The following is a 19,625-nucleotide window of genomic DNA, read 5'->3' on the forward strand; positions in this document are numbered from 1 at the left end:
ACAGTTACCCAAAACGGGGCTCAGGGCCCTACAGGTCCCCCTTTTACTAAAAAATGAGTTTCTGACTTAGGTTGCTTGGGACGTCAGCAGGTCACCTTACCCGTCATGGAGACGCCTGCCCAGGCCACACAGGCGCTCTGTCTTAGGTTGGTGAGCACCCCCCCCCCCCCGACATTACCCATCTCTGAATACTCATTATCATACAGGCTCAATCATGTGTGAGCTGCAGAGTTAACTGCTGCCAAAGATCTCAAAGTGGCACTGGGCTTGCAGTCTGTGTGTTCAACACAGAAAAGACCAACAGAGGTCCTATCCCACCCATAGCCAGTAGGCTAAAGGCAACTGAGCCATTCCCTTCCCTAACGAACCTTACTGCAAATTGGAGTCCTTGTAAGATGGTATCCCAAAAGCAAATTTATAATTTTCAAAGCCAATCGAAATGTATATAACTATTGAATTAAATTTATCATGCCCAATAGAATGAAAGATTAACTAACTGTGGTAGCTGCTTTTGCTGCCAGGGTCTCCACTGTGCTAGCTGTAGTAACCAATTATGAAATGGTAATCCCAGAAACAGTAGCAGTGGTGACTGCCACTGCTATAACAGCAACAACGGCAGCAGCAATGTCATATTCCCTTCTGGAGCGTGTGAACATCCACTGGCATGGATACAACTCCAGGAACACGAACCGCCAAGGCCCATTTTTCTTGATCCCAGCACGACTTAGGCTGGCAGCTCTTCTGGAGAATCCAAAAGCATGGCTACAGTTCCTAGGCTTATGTCAATGCTTGCCAAAGCTGGCCATATTGGGCTTTCAATTCCCATTGGCATCAGAAGGGGAGAGTTTTTCATTAAGACCCAATAGGTCTCTGTCATGTTGGGTTTCAGCAGCAGTCACAGGGCACACACCGCGCTCAGGAATCCAAAGAGGAGCCTCATTGTCCTGAGGAAAGACATAAACAGAACACCAGGTCCACACCAACACCAGATGGGGGGTCTCCTCCAAGTGCTAGTAGAAAAATCCTTCCATCGCTCTAGAGGGTGATTTGCAACAGGAGACCTCCAGTGCTTATCTGTAGTGGATACTCCAGCAGAATCCACCGATAAAAAATTGAAAATATATAAAACAAGGGGAAGAATAGAATGTGGAGAGGAATGATGAGTCCCTAGTTCCCCCTTTTTTGACTCCAGCAAAATATGTTTGTTTGGCTCCTTTTTAAACAGTTCAAATTTTTCTTTTCTTTTTTATTTTTTTCAAATTAATCAATTTATCTACTTTTCTATTACCAGCTTGATACAGTATGTATTCCCATCTTAATTGTGAAATGTTTCATTGAGGCTTGCTCAGTAATTGAGTAAAACCAAAACTTATTATAAGCCACAGTTGTCCTAGGGTCCCCATGCTATATATATAGTCTCCATGGTTCTGTGGGTTGTAGTCTGATTGTTCTTTATTTTATATCTAGAATTCACCTATGAGTGAGTACATACCATGTTTGTCCTTCTGGGTTTGGGTTACCTCACTCAGGATGATTTTTTGTAGTTCCATCCATTTGCCTGCAAATTTCATGCTTTCATTGTTTTTCTCTGCTGAGTAGTACTCCATTGTGTATACGTACCACATTTTCTTAATCCATTCTTCAGTTGACGGGCATCTAGGTTGTTTCCAGGTTCTGGCTATTACAAATAGTGCTGCTATGAACATATTTGAGCATTTATTTTTGTGGTATGAATCAGTATTCCTTGGGTATATGCCCAAGAGTGGTATGGCTGGGTCTTGAGGTAGTTCAATTACCAATTTTCTGAGAAACCACCATACTGATTTCCACAGTGGTTGTACAAGCTTTCATTCCCACCAACAGTGGAGAAGTGTTCCCGTTGCTCCACATCCTCTCCAACATTGACTGTCATTAGTGTTTTTGATCATAGCCATTCTGACAGGTGTAAGATGGTATCTCAGAGTTGTTTTGATTTGCATTTCCCTGATGATTAAGGATGTTGAATGTCTTTCAGCCATTTGTGATTCTTGTTTTGTGAATTCTCTGTTTAGCTCTTTAGCCCATTTTTTAATTGGATTGTTATGTATTTTGATGTTTAGTTTCTTGAGTTCTTTATATACTGTGGAGATCAATCCTCTGTCAGATGTGGGGTTGGTAAAGATCTTTTCCGATTCTGTAGGCTGTCTTTTTTTTGTCTTATTGACCATGTCTTTTCAGTTTCAAGAGGTCCCATTTATTAATTGTTGTGCTCAGGGTCTGTGCTGTTGGTGTTATATTTAGGAAGTGGTCTCCAGTGCCAGTGCGTTCGAGAGTACTTCCTATTTTCTCTTCTATTAAGTTTAGTGTAACTGGATTTATGTTGAGGTCTTTGATCCACTTGGACTTGAGTTTTGTGCATGGTGATAGATATGGATCTATTTGTAATCTTTTACATATTGACATCCAGTTATGCCAGCACCATTTGTTGAAGATACTTTCTTTTTTTTCCATTGTATAGTTTTGCCTTCTTTGTCGAAAACCAGGTGTTCATATGTGCATGGATTAATGTCAGGGTCTTCAATTCGATTCCATTGGTCTGTACGTCGGTTTTTATACCTTTACCAAGCTGTTTTTGTTACTATAGCTCTATAGTAGAGCTGGAGGTCAGGAATGGTGATGCCTCTAGAGGTTGCTTTATTATACAGGATTCTTTTAGCTATCCTGGGTCTTTTGTTTTTCCATATGAAGTTGAGTATTTTTCTTTCCAAGTCTGTGAAGAATTGTGTTGGGATTTTGATGGGGATTGCATTGAATCTGTAGATTGCTTTTGGTAAGATTGCCATTTTATTATATTATCCTACCTATCCATGAGCATGGGAGATCTTTCCATTTTCTGATATCTTCTTCAATTTCATTTTCATTGAATTCTAGGAAATCTTTAATTTCTTTCTTTATTTCTTCCTTGACCATTGATGTTTCAGGTGGACATTATTCATCTTCCATGAGATTGTAGGCTTTCTATAGTTTTTGTTGTTGTTGAAGTCTAACTTTAAGGCATGGTGGTCCAGTAAGATACAGGAGGTTATTCCAATTTTTTTGTATCTGTTGAGATTTGTTTTGTGACCAAGCATGTGGTCAATTTTTGAGAAGGTTCCTTGGGGTGCTGAGAAGAAGGTATATTCTTTTGTGTTAGGATGGAATGTTCTGTAGATATCTATTAAGTCCATTTGAGTCATAACATCTGTTAGGTCCTTTATTTCTTTGTTAAGTTTCAGTCTGGTGGATCTGTCTTTTGGTGAGAGTGGTGTGTTGAACTCTCCCACTACTAATGTGTGGGGTTTGATGTGTGTTTTAAGCTTTAGTAATGTTTCTTTTATGAATGTGGGTGCTTTTGTATTTGGGGCATAAATGTTCAGAATCGAGACTTCATCTTGGTGTATTTTTCATGTGATAAATATGTAATGTACATCCTGATCTCTTTTGATTGATTTTAGTTTGAAATCTACTTTATTAGATATTAAGATAGCTACACCAGCTTGTTTCTTAGGTCCATTTGCTTGGAAAGCCTTTTCCCAGCCCTTTACTCTGAGGTAGTGTCTGTCTTTGAAGTTAAGGTGTGTTTCTTGTATGCAGCAGATGGATGGATCCTGTTTTCTTATCCATTCTGTTAGTCTGTTCTTTTTATAGGTGAGTTGAGACCATTGATATTGATGGATATTAATGACCAGTGATTGTTAATTCCTGTTATTTTTTTGTGGTTGTGTTGTGTTGTCCTTTGGTGTTTGTTGGTGTGGGATTATGTATTGCCTGAGTTTTCGTGGGTGTGTTTAGCTTCTTTGGGTTGGATTTTCCCTTCTAGTGCTTTCTGTAGGGCTGGGTTTGTGGACAGGTATTGATTAAATCTGGTTTTATCATGGAATATTTTGTTTACTCCGCTTATGGTGATTGAGAGTTTTGCTGGGTATAATAGTCTGGGTTGGCATCCGTGGTCTCTTAGTGTCTGCATATCATTTGTCCAGGACCTTCTAGATGGGTTATTCTGATGGGTTTGCCTTTATATGTTACTTGGTCTTTTTCCTTTGCGGCTCTTAATATTTTTTCTTTGTTCTGTGTATTTAGTGTTTTGATTATTATGTGGCGAGGGGACTTTTTTTTTGGATCCAGCCTATTTGGTGTTCTGTAAGCTTCTTGTATCTTCATAGGTATTTCTTTCTTTAGGTTAGGAAAGTTTTCTTCTGTGATTTTGTTGAATATATTTTCTGTAGCTAGAGATTTCCTGCCTGGCCCACAGTCAGGACAAATCTCTCTCACCTGCCAGTCCCACAGCCGCTCAAACCCGATCAAGTAAACACAGAGACTTATATTGATTACAAACTGTATGGCCGTGGCAGGCTTCTTGCTAACTGTTCTTACAGCTTAAATTAATCCATTTTTATAAATCTATACCTTGCCACGTGACTCGTGGCTTACCGGCATCTTCACATGCTGTTTCTCATCGTGGTGGCTGGCAGTGTCTCTGACTCAGCCTTCCACTTCCCAGCTTTATTCTCCTCCTTGTCCCGCCTACACTTCCTGCCTAGCCAATGGCCAATCAGTGTTTTATTTATTGACTAATTAGCAACACATTTGCCATACAGAACATTCCACAGCAATTTTCTGTGCCTTTGAGTTGATATTCTTCTCCTCCTTCTATCCCTATTATTCTTAGGTTTGGTCTTTTCACGGTGTCCCAAATTTCTTGGAGGTTTTGTGTTACGACTTTTTTGTTTTTAGTGTTTTCTTTGACTGATGAATCTATTTTGTCTATTGTGTCTTCAGTGTCAGAGATTCTCTGTTCCATCTCTTGCATTCGGTTGGTTATGCTTGTTTCTGTAGTTCCTGTTCGTTTAGTCAGGATTTCTATTTCCAGCATTCCCTCAGCTTGTGTTTTCTTTATTGTCTCAATTTCATTTTTCAGATCTTGGAATGTTTCTTTCATCTGTTTAATTACTTTTTCTTGGCTTTCTTTGATTTCTTCCAGTTTTTTTTTTTTGTTTTGTTTTTTCTTCCATTTCTTTAAGGGAATTTTTTATTTCCTCTTTACAGGAATTTTTCATTTCCTCTTTAAGGGAGTTTTTCATTTCCTCTTTAAGGGAATTTTTTATTTCCTCTTTAATGTAGTTTTTCATTTCCTCTTTAAGGGAATTTTTTATTTCCTCTTTAAGGGAATATTTTATTTCTTCTTTAATGTAGTTTTTCATTTCCTCTTTAAGGGAATTTTTTATTTCTCTTTAAGGGAATTTTTTATTTCTTCCTTAACTGTCTCTGTCATCTTCTTAAAGTCATTTTTAGGATTGATTTCTTCTGTTTCTTCTGTCTTGGTATGTTCAGGTCTTGCAGGTGTAGAATCATTAGGTTCTGATGTCATATAGGTCTTTATGTTGTTGCCTGTATTTTTGCACTGGCGTCTACTCATCTCTTCCTCTGCTCGGTACAGGCAGTGTCTGTGTCTGAAGGTGCCTCTCTTGTTCTAATTTTTAGTCTTGGTTCACTAGGAGTTCTTGGTTAAATTGGAGCTGTTGGGCTCTGTTTCTTCGGGAGCAGCTTAGTCAAATTAGTGTTAATGGGTTCTGTCTCTGGGAGCAGTTGTTCCCAGTTGGTGCAGGGTGTGCTTATGGTTTCAGTAGTTGTTAGGTTCGTAGGGTTAGGTTTTTTTGTTTTTTGTTTTTTTGTTTTTTTGGTGGGGGAGCAGGGAAAGGTAGCTGTCTGGTCTCTGGGACTCGGATGGGTATGGCCTAGGGGCTAGGGACCTTACCTGTTCTCAGTCCGTGAAGTGTATAGTTACGATTCTGGTGATCTGGTTCGGTGGCTGGGTGGCGCCTTCTTCTGTGTTCTCAGGTCACGTTTTGCTCATTCGTCAACTCCTCAGTTGATCTTGTTTTCTCAGACTTCAAACTGTAGGGTTCTGAATCCTCTCCCGGATGGATTTCAGCTGAGCAGGGTAGTCTCACCAACACCTCCAAGTTGTTGGGTTTCGCAGGATCAGCAGCTGGGCCCTGGGTTGGCCTCAGACAGTGTTCAGATCTGTTCTGGTTCCATCCCATGGAGATGGCTCCTTCCCCGGGTGTTGGGATTAAAGGCGTCCCTGTCCAAGCTCTTGATTAAGAGCTTGTTTTCACTAACTTTTCAGCAGGTAATAGCTCAGTTTCTGGTCTTTATTGCAACTGTGTCTTGGCCACCTCCCGCCACTGTGCCTGCCTGCCTCTTAGATTCTTGAAGCATATGATATACATTGTTTTCAACTACCTAGGATATTTCAGAAGTGCTCCTTAGCTGAACTAGAGCACATAGTACTCTGGGTTTCCTCTTCCTTCCTTCCTTCCTTCCTTCCTTCCTTCCTTCCTTCCTTCCTTCCTTCCTTCCTTCCTTCCTTTTCCTTCCCTCCCTCCCTCCCTCCCTCTGCTTTGCTTGCTTTCTTTTTAACATTTTGTGTGTATGAGAGAGAGAGAGAGAGAGAGCGCTAGAGATGTGTTTACATTTGAGCACATGCACACACATGCCATGGCACGCATACAGAGCTTAGAGGACAGCTTTTGAGAGCTAGTTCTCTCCTTCCACCATGAGTTTTTCAGGGGATCTAACTCAGTCATCAGGCCACAAGCACCTTTGTCCCCTGTACCTCGGCTTCTACCTGTTCAACAGTGTAATTCTGTTCTTCCCTTTGAGGAAGTAGATGATTGGTGTGGAGGATTGTTCGAAGTTCCTGGGGAGGGTAGAAGCATGGGAAGGTTGAGAATGGATATGATTGAGATGCTTTGTTCACGTGTATGAAATTGTCAAAAAGTAAACTAAAATTAAATTCTATTAGAAAAAGAGAATTGGGAAGTTTACACATAATTTTATTTGAAATTGTACATAGTTTATTAAGAAATGAAAAATCACAGGGTGAAATTTTAAGTTCCTACCCTCTTCTGAAATTTAAAATATATGTGTGAAAGATTTTTACAAAGAAGGTACTGTAGTCATTTCTTATAGTAATATATTCCCTTTTCCAGGAAAAGCTTTACAAAAGTTTATTGATGATGTAATGATATATATTTGAATATTCATTTAATAAGCAGTTCAGCTTTTCTCCTGTCTTTTGAAGGACAGTTGTTATAATTTCTGACCTTTCTTGATTCTTTTTGTTTGTTTGTTTGTTTGAGACAGGGTTTCTCTGGTTGTTCCCTGGCTGTCCTGGAATTCAGAGATTCAACTGCCTCTGCTTCCCAAGTGCTGGGATTAAAGGCATGTGCCACCACCACCTAGTTCCCAGCTTGATTCTTAATATTCATTTGATTACCTTTGAAAAATATAGGCATCTTTAAACTACTAGATAATTTGTACTAGAGAAGTAAAAACAGACATAAGCAAAGGAAGTAAAAAAGTGTAGTAAAAAAAGGAGTGTAGTGTATTCTACTGGCGTATGGATTTCAGTTGTAATTATACTAAAGGAAAGAAGGAATAGTTCCTTGGAAAATTGCAAGCTTTTTTTTTTTTTTAAATATAGTCACTTTATGTAAAAGTCATTCCTAACTTCATAAACATATCAGTGTTACATTAGGAAGTTTGTTGACTGTGGTTTATGGTGTCTTTTTTTATTTATAGGTTTATTTAATGCTTTTGATGAAAATCGTGACAATCACATAGACTTCAAGGAGATATCCTGTGGGTTATCAGCCTGCTGCAGGGGCCCCCTAGCTGAAAGACAAAAATGTAAGTGTGATAAATATTATCTGCAAAGTGTCACATTATGTAAAAACAGAATTCAATGAATCATCCTTTGTGGATTAAGGATTGAGTTTCTTAACTATCATGTTGGCAAATAGTAATCTCATAATTGGTGATTTAGTGAATTCAGTCTGAGGAAGCAACAACGTATTCTTTAGTACTTACTAAGATATAGTTTGGGATATTTTCTGTTATTAATAGGATTGGTTGTCCTGGAAAATCTGAAATTCATAATTAATAAATTATAAATGGGAAAAATATTTTTTGAAACAGGGTCTTAGGTTGGACTGACCTACCACTCTTGACCTTCCTTTCTCAGCCTCTTGAATGCTTAGAATTGCAGGTGTGAGCCACCATGCTTAAGGAAGATTTTAAATATTAGAAAATATTTTGTTAGTCTATAGAGTATTTTGTCTTAGATAATTTGAAGCATAACTCATTCTGTTACTTATATACATTAATACTCTATTCACAAGAGGAAATTTGTAGTTGGACATATTTTATTAAATACTAAAATGATATTTTCCATCCAAAATGGTCTTAAAGCATAATATCACATTAATAAATCTTGTTTGTTTGTTTGTTTGTTTGTTTCGAGACAGGGTTTCTTTGTAGCTTTGGAACCTGTCCTGGAGTTGGCTCTGTAGACCAGGCTGACCTCAAACTCACAGGGATCCTACTGTCTCTGCCTCCCGAGTGCTGGGATTAAAGGCATGAGCCACCACTGCCCAGCATGAAAGGATATTTTTGATCTTACACATTCAAGTTTCTTCGTTATTCATTATTCCAAATTGGTTTTATGACAGATGACTTCTTTCTTACTAAAATCTGTTTGTTTGTTTGTTCATTTGTTTATTTGGTTTGTTGAGACAGGATCCTACTCTATGGCTCAGGATAACCTTGAACTCACAGAGATCTACCTGCTTCTCCCTCTCACATGCTGGGATTAAAGGCATACACCAACAACACACCCACCCAACAATTATTTTTCATTGAAATTTAGTGTCTTTAAGAAAAAGTTTAAAGTTTGGGTCAGTGATGTGGCTTAATGGGTAAGAATGCTTGCCACTAAGTCAAACAACTAGCATTAGATCTGGGGACCTCTTACATAGTAGTAGGAGAAAATTGACACACAAGTTGTTCTTAGACGTCTACATGTGCACTTAAATAAACACACTGAATAAATAAATGCAATTTAAAATAATTTTTTATTTTAACTTTCTTTTTCTTTCTTTATTTATTTTCTTTTCTTTTTTTTTTTTGTGCTAGTCAACCAGAAGTTAACAAACCAGAATGATTCATTTAGAGTTAAAGTGGTAATTGTCTAATTCTTACATTGTTGTATATAAACTTTACTAAAGAGTTAAAATTGCACTTGAAAAAATATTTGGTGTTTTTTTTTTTTTTTTTTTTTTTTTGGTTTTTTTTTTTTTTTCAAGACAGGGTTTCTCTGTGTAGCTTTGCGCCTTTTCCTGGAACTCACTTGGTAGCCCAGGCTGGCCTCGAACTCACAGAGATCCGCCTGGCTCTGCCTCCCGAGTGCTGGGATTAAAGGAGTGCGCCACCACCGCCCGGCGAAAAAATATTAAATGTATATTAGATTTTTTTTTGGACAGGTAAAGTAGAAATTAGGAGTCTTTTTGTTTGTTTTTTACATTTTATAAAATCTTTATTGACAAATAATTCACATAGTATACAATTTGCCTGTTTGCACAATTTGATAGACTTTAGTCCAGCTTATGACATCACCACTTTCAATTTTAGAACATCGCTATCTTTAATTTCATACACACATATAATGTATGGTGATTACATTCCACCTTATTTTTTTAAATGAACATAATTTTTGCAATTGTAACCATTTTTAAGTTCACAATTCAGTGGCATGAATTACATTCAAGATATTGAAATTAGGAGTCTTAATTCTCAGTGTAGATGGGAATTTTAAGCATAGGAGAAAGAGCCCTTCAGTGATCAGTCTTGAGTATGAGAAACTAAGTAAAGGGAGGGGATAGAACTGACTGAGTGCAAAGACTAACCTAGGGGAGGGGATGGAGCTGAGTGCAAAGAAAAGCATATGCACAGCTTGACCAAGGCTCAGGTTTGATTCAGCAGCACCAGGGCGAAGAGAGAGATCCAAAGATTTGCCTTGCCTCTTGAAAACCTGTAAAGTAATGCTTCTTACAGAGTGAGTGACTTAGCCTTTTCTTTCCAGTGTATAAGAAAAGTAGCTCTGGGTTTGGCTGGGTAGTGATTTAGAGACAGTCATGAGGTCTGTTCACAAAGTTCTGTATATTACAATAATTGTTTAATAATGCTATAGCATAGTCTGCTCCTGATGAGAACTGCTCTAGTACATACTTGCTTAGGAAATTAACTAATAGTACAGGGTAGCTTCTAATGAAATGTATTGTGTTTTAGAATCTAAAAGTGATTTCCCTTCTTAAGAGTTTCTTGTCATTAGTTTGCTTCAAGGTGTTTGATGTTGACCGTGATGGAGTTCTCTCCAGGGTTGAACTGAAAGACATGGTAGTTGCACTTTTGGAGGTCTGGAAAGATAACCGCACTGACGATATTCCTGTAAGTTATGACTTTTTTTGTTGATTGGTTGGTTTTTGAGACTGGGTTTTTTTTTTTTTTTTTTTTTTTTGGTTTTTCGAGACAGGGTTTCTCTGTGTAGCTTTGCGCCTTTCCTGGAACTCGCTTTGGAGACCAGGCTGGCCTCGAACTCACAGAGATCCGCCTGGCTCTGCCTCCCAAGTGCTGGGATTAAAGGCGTGCGCCACCACCGCCCGGCCGAGACTGGGTTTTAATGTTATTAAGGCAGGCATGTAGTGTGCCCTATGTCCTGCTAAGTTCTGATTGTTTACAAGGAAGATGGAGTGAATGTTTGAAAAGAAATAAAAGAAAAAAAAGCATTGTTTATTTATGTATGAGGGGGCTAAAAATCATACATACTACTCTTTTGAATTTCTTTTTAAAGGAATTACATATGGCTCTGTCGGACATTGTAGAAGATATATTGAATGCACATGATACCACAAAGGTGAGGCTGGCTATGAGTAATTTAAAAAAAAAAAAAATACTGTGTGCTCTAAATAAAGATGTGTCATTTATATGTATGGTCAAATGACTCTTCTGCATTATCCCCACTTATCTGGACCTGTGGTTAAAATACCTTTACATCATCTCTAAAGATAGCCCATTCCATCTTCAAACAACTCAGTGAAGTCTAATGTATGAATTAAGTAGACATCTCTCTTGACAGCTTTAGTTTATAGTCTTTATTTCTTCCATTTAATAGTCATGGTAAGGCCAGCTTTATGGGGAAACCAAACAGTATATCTAGCATGGCTCTATTATATCAGATTTAAGAACAGAAGAAAAGCTAACAGTGGTAGATACAGAGGTTGTGATTTCTGAGGTGGTTAGATTAACTGGGAAGGAATATGAGGCCATGGATTTACAAATAATAACTCCTTAAATTATTTAGTTTGATAAGACTTATTAGTAGCAGTATCATAACAGATTTACTTCTGTAGCTTGTTTTAAATTTTTATCTATTTGTCTCTGTGAAAGTGAAAATAATTTTTATATGTGAAGTAATTTGAATATTTTCATTCAAATATTGACATGTACTTAGTAGCAGGCTGGTAAAGTATAGGCCATAATGGTGTTATAAATTTGAGGTTTAGAAAAAAAAATTAAGTCAGTTATTTTCTTGATTCAATCCCTGTTGCAGAAGGAATGATATCCCCATTAACTAATTCTCAATAGAAACAAATGATTTATTTTTGGGGGGCTGAAAGCCTACTTACCAATTTAAACTTCCCCCTTAATTTTCACCCTCTCTGTCAAACTAAGGTGTCCACTTCTATTTGGTATGTGTAAGAACAAAAACCTTTGTATAAGAACAAAAACAAATTGCTTTGTAGTTGGTTGTGATGGCGCACACCTGTGATCCCATTACTTAGAAGTCTCACATAGAAGAGCAGGATTCAGAGTTCTAGGCTACATAGCACAAACCTCATTATTTAAAAGACGATTGGAGTGGTAGTGGCAGCACACATCATTAATCCCAGCTCTCAGGAGGCAAAGGCAAACAGATCTCTGAGTTGAGGCCAGCCTGGGCTACAGAGAAAGTTCCAGGATAGTAAGAGCTCTTGAAAAACCAAAAGGAGAAAAAAGAAATTGCTTTGTGTAGAGATGCAATTTAAATACTTCTTTTCTTTAGTGTCTTACAAATACACAAGTATTGCTGTCTATGACTAGAGAGATGGCCTCGCAATTAAGAGTATATACTGCCTCTTGCAAAGGATACAGCTCATAACCACCTAAATACTCCAGTTAGAGGGGATCAGCTTCTTGCTCCCTTCTTCTGTACTGTACACACACACACACACACACACACACACACACAGAGAGAGAGAGAGAGAGAGAGAGAGAGAGAGAGAGAGAGAGATCAAAACACATACATATAATTAAAAAGAAAATTAAAAAAATAAAAAACAGATTGGCGAGATGGCTCAGTGGTTAAGAGCACTGGCTGCTCTTCCAGAGGTACTGGGTTTGCTTCCTAATACCCACATGGTGGCTCACAACTGTCTACAATTCCAGTACCAAAGGATCTAATGCCTTCTGGTTTCAGCAAGCACCAGGCACCCATATGGTGCACAGACATACATATAGACAAAGCACTCATACACATTAAAAAAAAAATTAAGTACTTTTTTTTTCCTTTTTGATTTTTCAAGATTTCTCTGTGTAGCCCTAGCTGTCCTCACACTCTCTCTCTTCTCTCTCTCTCTCTCTCTCTCTCTCTCTCTCTCTCTCTCTCTCTCTCTCTCTCTCTCTCTGTAGATGAGGCTGGCCTCAAACTTGTTGATTCACCTGACTCTACTTCCCGGGGCTGGGATTAAAAGCCTATTGCCCTGGTAGTATATTTTTATGTTAAAGGAAGCTTAACATTTCTGGCTCCAGTGACCATTGAGCAGATTGTTTAGCTGCTCAAATCTCCATGTAACTATGATAATAAAACAGTTACAGTTTAGGGTAGGACTTGGACATTTTGCTGACTCCAGTGATATCTCACCATTTATCTAAAATATGCATTATTGTTGTTGTTCTTTAAGACAGGATCTCACTATGTGTAGCCCAGGATGGTCTCAAACTCCTCTGGGTAACCAAGAATGGCTTCGAACTCCTGATCCTCCTTCTGGAATTACAGATTTGTGCCACTCTGCACAGGTCATTTCCAAAGTTGTATTGGAGAAAGGAAATTGTAATAATTGCTTTGTTTCTACTGACTGCTTGAACAAAATTATAGATAATTTTTTTGTATTTTATCACTTGTAAATTTATACTAATTGTCAAACTTCTTATGTGAACCCGTACCATCTCCGTATTATTGGTTTGCTTTCAAAAATATGATTTTTATTCTAAATGACATTTATTGACAGGAGATCATTTGAATGTCTCTTTTTCAGATGGGCCATCTTACTCTGGAAGACTATCAGATCTGGAGTGTGAAAAATGTTCTCGCCAATGAATTTTTGAATCTCCTCTTCCAGGTATGTTTAAGGCAAATTACACATTTGGGAAGGGTGATGGGTACTAGTAATTCTGTGTCTTCCATCATATGTCTGTGTTAGCACATCCAGGCTATATAACCACGTCTTATAGAAACACACTTGAATCTAATAGTGATTATTTTTGTTTCTTTTTTATTTTCTCTTCCTTGTTAAAACACCTGTAAAGGTCATAATGGCTTGGTATGTTTATATTTCTTATGATTTTCCATTTTCTTTTTTTGTTTTTGTGTGTGTGTGTGTGTGTGTGTGTGTGTGTGTGTATAATTTTTTATTAAAAAATTTTTTCTTTCCTTTAACATAGCAACCCCTGTTCTCCCTCCCTCCTCCTCTCCCACTCTTCCCACCTACCCCCATCCCACCCCCATCCCCTCCTCATAGAGAGGAAGGCCTCCCTTGGGTAGTCAACACAGGCTATTATACCATGTTGGGGCCAACCCCTCCCTGCTGCATCGAGGCTGAGTAAGGCATTGCACCATAGGGAATGGGGTCTGAAAAGCCAGTTTGTTTACCTAGGGTAAGTCCTGGTCCCATTGCCAGGGGACCCACAAACACATCAAGCCACACAACATTCACCCCCATTCAGAGGGCCTAATTCGGTCCATTGCAGGCTCCCCAGCTGTTAGTCCAGAGTCCATGAGCTCCCATTGGCTTGAGTCAGCTATTTCTGTGGTTTTTCTCATCATGTTTCCGACCCCCCTTGCTCTTACATCCCTTCCTCCCTCTCTTCAACTGAACTTCAGGATCTTGGCCAAGTACTTGGCTGTGGGTCTCTGCATCTGCTTCCGTCAGCCACTGGATGTAGGTTCTGTGATGACAGTTAGGGTAGTCACCAATCTGAGTGCAGGGAAGGCCAGTTCTAGAACCATCCCCACCATTGCTATGAGTCTTAGCTGGGGACAATCTTGTGAGTTCCTGGGGTTTTCCCTAGCGGCAGCTTTCTCCCATCCCCTTAATGATACACTCTGTCAAGATATCTCTTTCATTGCTCTCCCTCCCCGTCTCTCCACCATGTTCCCACCTCCCTTCCCCTTCCATTCCCTCCCCTCTATTCCTCCCTCTCAGTGTGCCTAGCAGTTCTTAACCCTTTCCCCTACCTGGGGTGATCGATATATGTCCATTTTAGTGTCCTCCTCTTTACCTAGCTTCTCTGGGGTTGTGGATTGTAGCCCAGTTATCCTTTGCTTTGCTTCTAACATCCACTTATGAGTGAGTACACACTGTGTTTGTCTTTCTGGATCTGGGTTACCTCACTCAGGAGGATTTTTTTTATGATTTTCCATTTTCAATGAAGGATAACTTGCATGCAACACAACTGTGTGAATAAATGGAAATTGGTCTCTTCTTGACAGCTGATGCCTGATTGGTATAGATCTAAAATGTACACTACTCTGCTATTCAAGATTTGGAAGTTAGCCTCCATTTAAAAAAAAAAAAAAAAAAAAAAAAAATTGCCGGGCGGTGGTGGCGCACGCCTTTAATCCCAGCACTTGGGAGGCAGAGCCAGGCGGATCTCTGTGAGTTCGAGGCCAGCCTGGGCTACCAAGTGAGTCCCAGGAAAGGCGCAAAGCTACACAGAGAAACCCTGTCTCGAAAAACCAAAAAAAAAAAAAAAAAAAAATTAAAATCCCCACAACTAAGTTAAATTTCTTCAGGTAATAATTGATAATTTACCAGTTGAACCATTGTTAATTCAGTTTTTATTTAAAAAGTAGATTTCATGTAAATGACATCAAATGTTATCCAGTCTAATCCTAGCACCACTAGTAAAGTTTGAATATCTTTTTCTTTTTCCCTAGGTATGTCACATAGTTCTGGGGTTAAGACCAGCTACTCCAGAAGAAGAAGGACAAATTATTAGGTAAATGTATAGTTTCTGTGTATTTTTTATTACATAGTTAAAATTTCTAACACCTGAAATACATTAGTTACAAGGAACAGTTTATCTTGCTTTAATTATTACAGTAAAACTGTTTTTAAAAATTACATACAGAGGCCTGCGTGGTGGCCCACACCTTTAATCCCAGCACTTTGAAGGCCGAGGCAGGCAGATCTCAGTGAGTTCAAGGCCATCCTGGTCTACAGAACCAGTTCCAAGACAGCCAAGGCTATACAGAGAAACCCTCCCCCCCCACACACCAAAAAAAATCCCATGAACAAACAAATTAATACTCTTCCTAGCTATGAAACTAGATTAATTTAAAAGTCAAATTATGTTTAACTTTAAAAATTGTACTGGGACTGGGGATGTCACTCAGTGGTAGAAAACTTACCCTCTAATGTAATTACTAAAAGAATTTTCAGAGCAGCAAGAAAAAAGCAACTTGTCCTAATGGGAGAACCTCACCAAGAGTAGCCAACTTTTCCATCAAAAAGCATAGAATTTAGAAATAAGAGGTGTAGAAAAAAACCAACTTAGAATTTTGTATCCAAAAAAACTCTTTAAAATGATTTGGACAGGGGTAGGGGAGGAAATAAAGAGAAAGTAGGAAGGAAAAGGAAATTATTTGGATTTTGTATTTGATTTTTTGATGTGACTCCAAAAGCATTCTCTTACAAATTATCTTGACTTCCTCACAGTCTAAAACTTCTGTATATGAAAGACAACCTACAAAACAAAAGAAAGACAATATTAACAAACTATCTCCCATAAATCTTTAATAACCAGAATGTATAAAGAGCTGCTACTGTTCAACAACAAAAAGATAACTGGTTAAAATATAGAGAACAGGCAAACTAACTCCCCTAGCAGTTGCCACCAGAGGGGACAATCAAAAAACATCTAGGGACACCGGGCGGTGGTGGCGCACGCCTTTAATCCCAGCACTTGGGAGGCAGAGCCAGGCGGATCTCTGTGAGTTCGAGGCCAGCCTGGTCTCCAAAGCGAGTTCCAGGAAAGGCGCAAAGCTGCACAGAGAAACCCTGTCTCGAAAAACCAAAAAAAAAAAAAAAAAAAAAAAACACATCTAGGGAGTACTGTAGGAGGCAATGACATCTGCGCACAGCTATACCCTTGACCACTGTCACCTGACTGGATTTCTAAAACCCTGGGTTCTATGCCTGGAACCCACTTGAAGGTCAAAGGAGACAACTGATTCCATTAGATTATCCTCTGGTTTCTATACACATGCAATGGCATGTGTGCATGCACGGGCACACACATACCCCATTCATGCTTGCTCGTATGCATGTATGTACACAAGTACGATAATAGAAGTTTTTAAATTTCCAGGGGGCGAGAGGGAATGAAAGTGATAACTTGTCTCAGTTATCTTAAGAGTAATTTAGTGTCCTAAAGTATATTTTTAAAATGTAAGACAATCCATGTCATAATCAATTATAGCAAGATTTCTTGCAGCTGGATTTTACATCTGATATCAATTTGGAGTTTTATTTAAAGAACTGTATGTAGCCGGGTGGTGCATGCCTTTAATTCCAGCACTAGGAGGCAGAGGACAGAGAGCACTGAGTTTGAGAGCAGCCTGGTCTATACAAATCAAGTTCCAGCACAGCTAGGGTTACATGCAGAAACCCTGTCTCAAAAAAACAAAACCAAACAAACAAATGAACGAAAAAACTATATGTAACAAGTGCTTTTTATGACTTTAATCAATATAGTTTATTTTCCAGACTACCTAATGGGTCATAATAAAACTTGCTGGTGTGTCTTCAGTTATTGAGCTTGATATTTATTTTTGTTTTGCCTGTTATTCATATAATACATGTCGGTGTGAGATGTAACTAAAAAAATAGAGAACTACAAATGTTTATATAACATTTCCATTGCATCAATGGACATGCTTTCCATTAGAGATACTCAGATGGTCTTCAGGCACATAGAAAGATGAACAATATAATTAGTTATTAAGGGAATAAACTCAAAACCAGAATGAAATTCTGGTTCTTACCCATTAGGATAGTTTTAAATTTTTGTTATTTTTTTATCTTTATTTTTATTAGCATACAAAGAGTTAGGTTTTATTATGGTATTTTTCAAACAAAATTTTTACTACATCTTATTTTTTTGTGAGAAGGGGAATGTGATGGGGCATGTGTGGCAGTTACAGGGCAACTTATAGGAGTCTTCATGTAGGTCACTGTTTTACTGACTGTTCTATGGCCATGACAAAATACCATGACTAAGACAACTTATGGAAGCATTTGCCTGGGGGCTTGCTTACATTCTCAGAGGGTTAGTCCATGATCACCTTGTCAAGCAGCTTTGAAGGCAGGTTGTCAGGGCACTTGAGCAGTAGCTGACGGCTTACATCCTGATCCACAGGTAGCAAGTAAAGAAAGGGAAAAAGACTGGGTCTGGTGTAGGCTTTTCAATCTCAAAGCCCACTCCAGTGACACACCTCCAACAAAGCCACACCTCCCAATCCTTTCCAAATAATTCTATCAATCAGGGACCAAACACTCAAACATGGCCTATGAGAGCCATTCTCATTCAGACCATTGCAGTTACCCATTGGCTAGACTGCTGGCCATCAAAGTCCAGGAATTTACCTGTTTACAACCTTTGTGCTTGGATTTTAGGCATGCACTACTACACGTGTCTTTTACATAGTGTTGGAGATCTGAAGTCAGGGCCTTGTACCTGTGCGTTAAGCACTTGAACCACTGAGCTATCTTTCCAGCCCCAACACTGTTTGTGAATGGTATTTCACAGTGGCCTGTGACCATTGAAATTGACTTTCTGGTAGAACAGTGTTCCACTACACTAATTGAAGTAGTGGCAGTCTCTGAGTACATCTTTCGGTTTCATGCTTTTCTGTTTTGAAATTTCTGATGGAAAAAAAAACAAGTAATTCTAGTGATAAATTACAGTCTTGCTCTCAGTTTCACAAAATTTCTTTTCATGCGTTGGATTTCTTTTGTATGTGCAGAGGATGGTTAGAACGAGAAAGCAGGTATGGTCTGCAGCCAGGACACAATTGGTTTATCATCTCCATGCAGTGGTGGCAACAGTGGAAAGAATATGTCAAATACGTGAGTTAAATTCCTGTATATATACGTTCTATAGTAAGATTTTCAACTCTGTCAGACTGTAGAACTACTACCTAGTAATATAGCATGCCAAATTGGACCAAGGTTTAAAGGGGAAAAAATGAGTATTCATGAAAATTGATAGGGGACAGGCTCAGTGTATGCATTTCTACACAGATTTCTCCCTTGTCAACAGTCCTGTGAAAAGGTAGTGCCTATTTATGTTACACACTGTGTATGCCACTTAATTCTCATATCTCTATGAGGAAGATGTGGTATTCATTTTACTTGTGAGGAATTGTTGCTGAGAACAAAAGAAACCTGGATATCCTGTTCATTGTAGACCTGTGGGATCCAGTGTAGCAGCTGGTTTTTAAAATATGTGTTGTCAACTACATTATTTGCATTGTCCTTCACCTTTTACATTAAAAAATTAAGAGAGGCTGGGTGGTGGTGTCCGACACCTTTAATACCAGTGCTTGGAAGGTAGAGGCAGGTAGATCTCTGTGATCTAGTTCTGAGTTCTAGGCCAGTCTGGTCTACATAGGGAGTTCCAGGACAGCCAGGGCTACATAGAGAAACCTTGTCTCCTAAAAACGAAATAAAATGAGCCGTGCGGTGATGGTGCACACCTTTAATTCCCAACACTCGGGAGGCAGAGCCAGGTGGATCTTTGTGAGTTCGAGGCCAGCCTGGTCTACAGAGCGAGATCCAGGAAAGGCACCAAAACTACACAGAGAAACCCTGTCTCGAAAAATCAAAAAAATAAATAAAATAAAATAAAAATTGGAGGAAATTAATAAGTTTTAATTTTATTATTCAAGAAACTTCATTTCAACTGGGCATAGTGGCTCACTCTTATAACCCCTGCACTCAGGAACTGGATCTTGCTTAAGTTCAGTTTGCTGTTCTGAAGGTTGAACTTTACTGTCTCACACACAGTAGATAAGCACACTACCATTGGGCTACATTCCCGGCCCGTGTGTTTTCCAGTATAAAACATATTAACAGCAAACATGGACTGTAGTGTCTCTCAGTGAATAAAAGTATTCAGACTTCAGGGACCTGTTGGCAGATAATGTTGAATGTAGTAGACGAATGGGAATCTTAAGGTTAAAGCATCAGTCTTTATTTTGAAACACTTTCTGGTCTTTATATTCTTATTTTGGCCTTAGGATGAAAAGGTAATATCTTACTAAATGTACGCTCAAAGGATAACTTAACTTTTTCTTAAATATGTTACTTTTAATTTTCTATAGGAGCGTCATAGAGGGCTTAAGCACATCCCTTATAAAGTGTACTGACAAGAGTATATGAGCC

At 38.7% G+C, this 19,625-nt stretch overlaps 1 protein-coding gene across 2 annotated transcripts in view; it reads left to right on the top strand.

The window, feature by feature from the left end:
- Window positions 1–19,625, top strand: part of Usp32 (ubiquitin specific peptidase 32) — a 162,635-nt gene that overhangs the window by 81,622 nt on the left and 61,388 nt on the right. For both annotated transcript variants that reach the window (XM_052755777.1, XM_052755776.1), the window contains 6 exons: window positions 7,606–7,713; window positions 10,193–10,308; window positions 10,712–10,774; window positions 13,215–13,298; window positions 15,116–15,177; window positions 18,206–18,308. In XM_052755777.1, the coding sequence (XP_052611737.1) occupies window positions 7,606–7,713; window positions 10,193–10,308; window positions 10,712–10,774; window positions 13,215–13,298; window positions 15,116–15,177; window positions 18,206–18,308 (536 nt within the window). The remainder of the gene's footprint in view (window positions 1–7,605; window positions 7,714–10,192; window positions 10,309–10,711; window positions 10,775–13,214; window positions 13,299–15,115; window positions 15,178–18,205; window positions 18,309–19,625) is intronic.

Source organism: Peromyscus californicus, unplaced genomic scaffold, assembly GCF_007827085.1.
Source record: "Peromyscus californicus insignis strain IS unplaced genomic scaffold, ASM782708v3 Scaffold_3__1_contigs__length_106647218, whole genome shotgun sequence".
Lineage (NCBI taxonomy): Eukaryota > Metazoa > Chordata > Mammalia > Rodentia > Cricetidae > Peromyscus > Peromyscus californicus.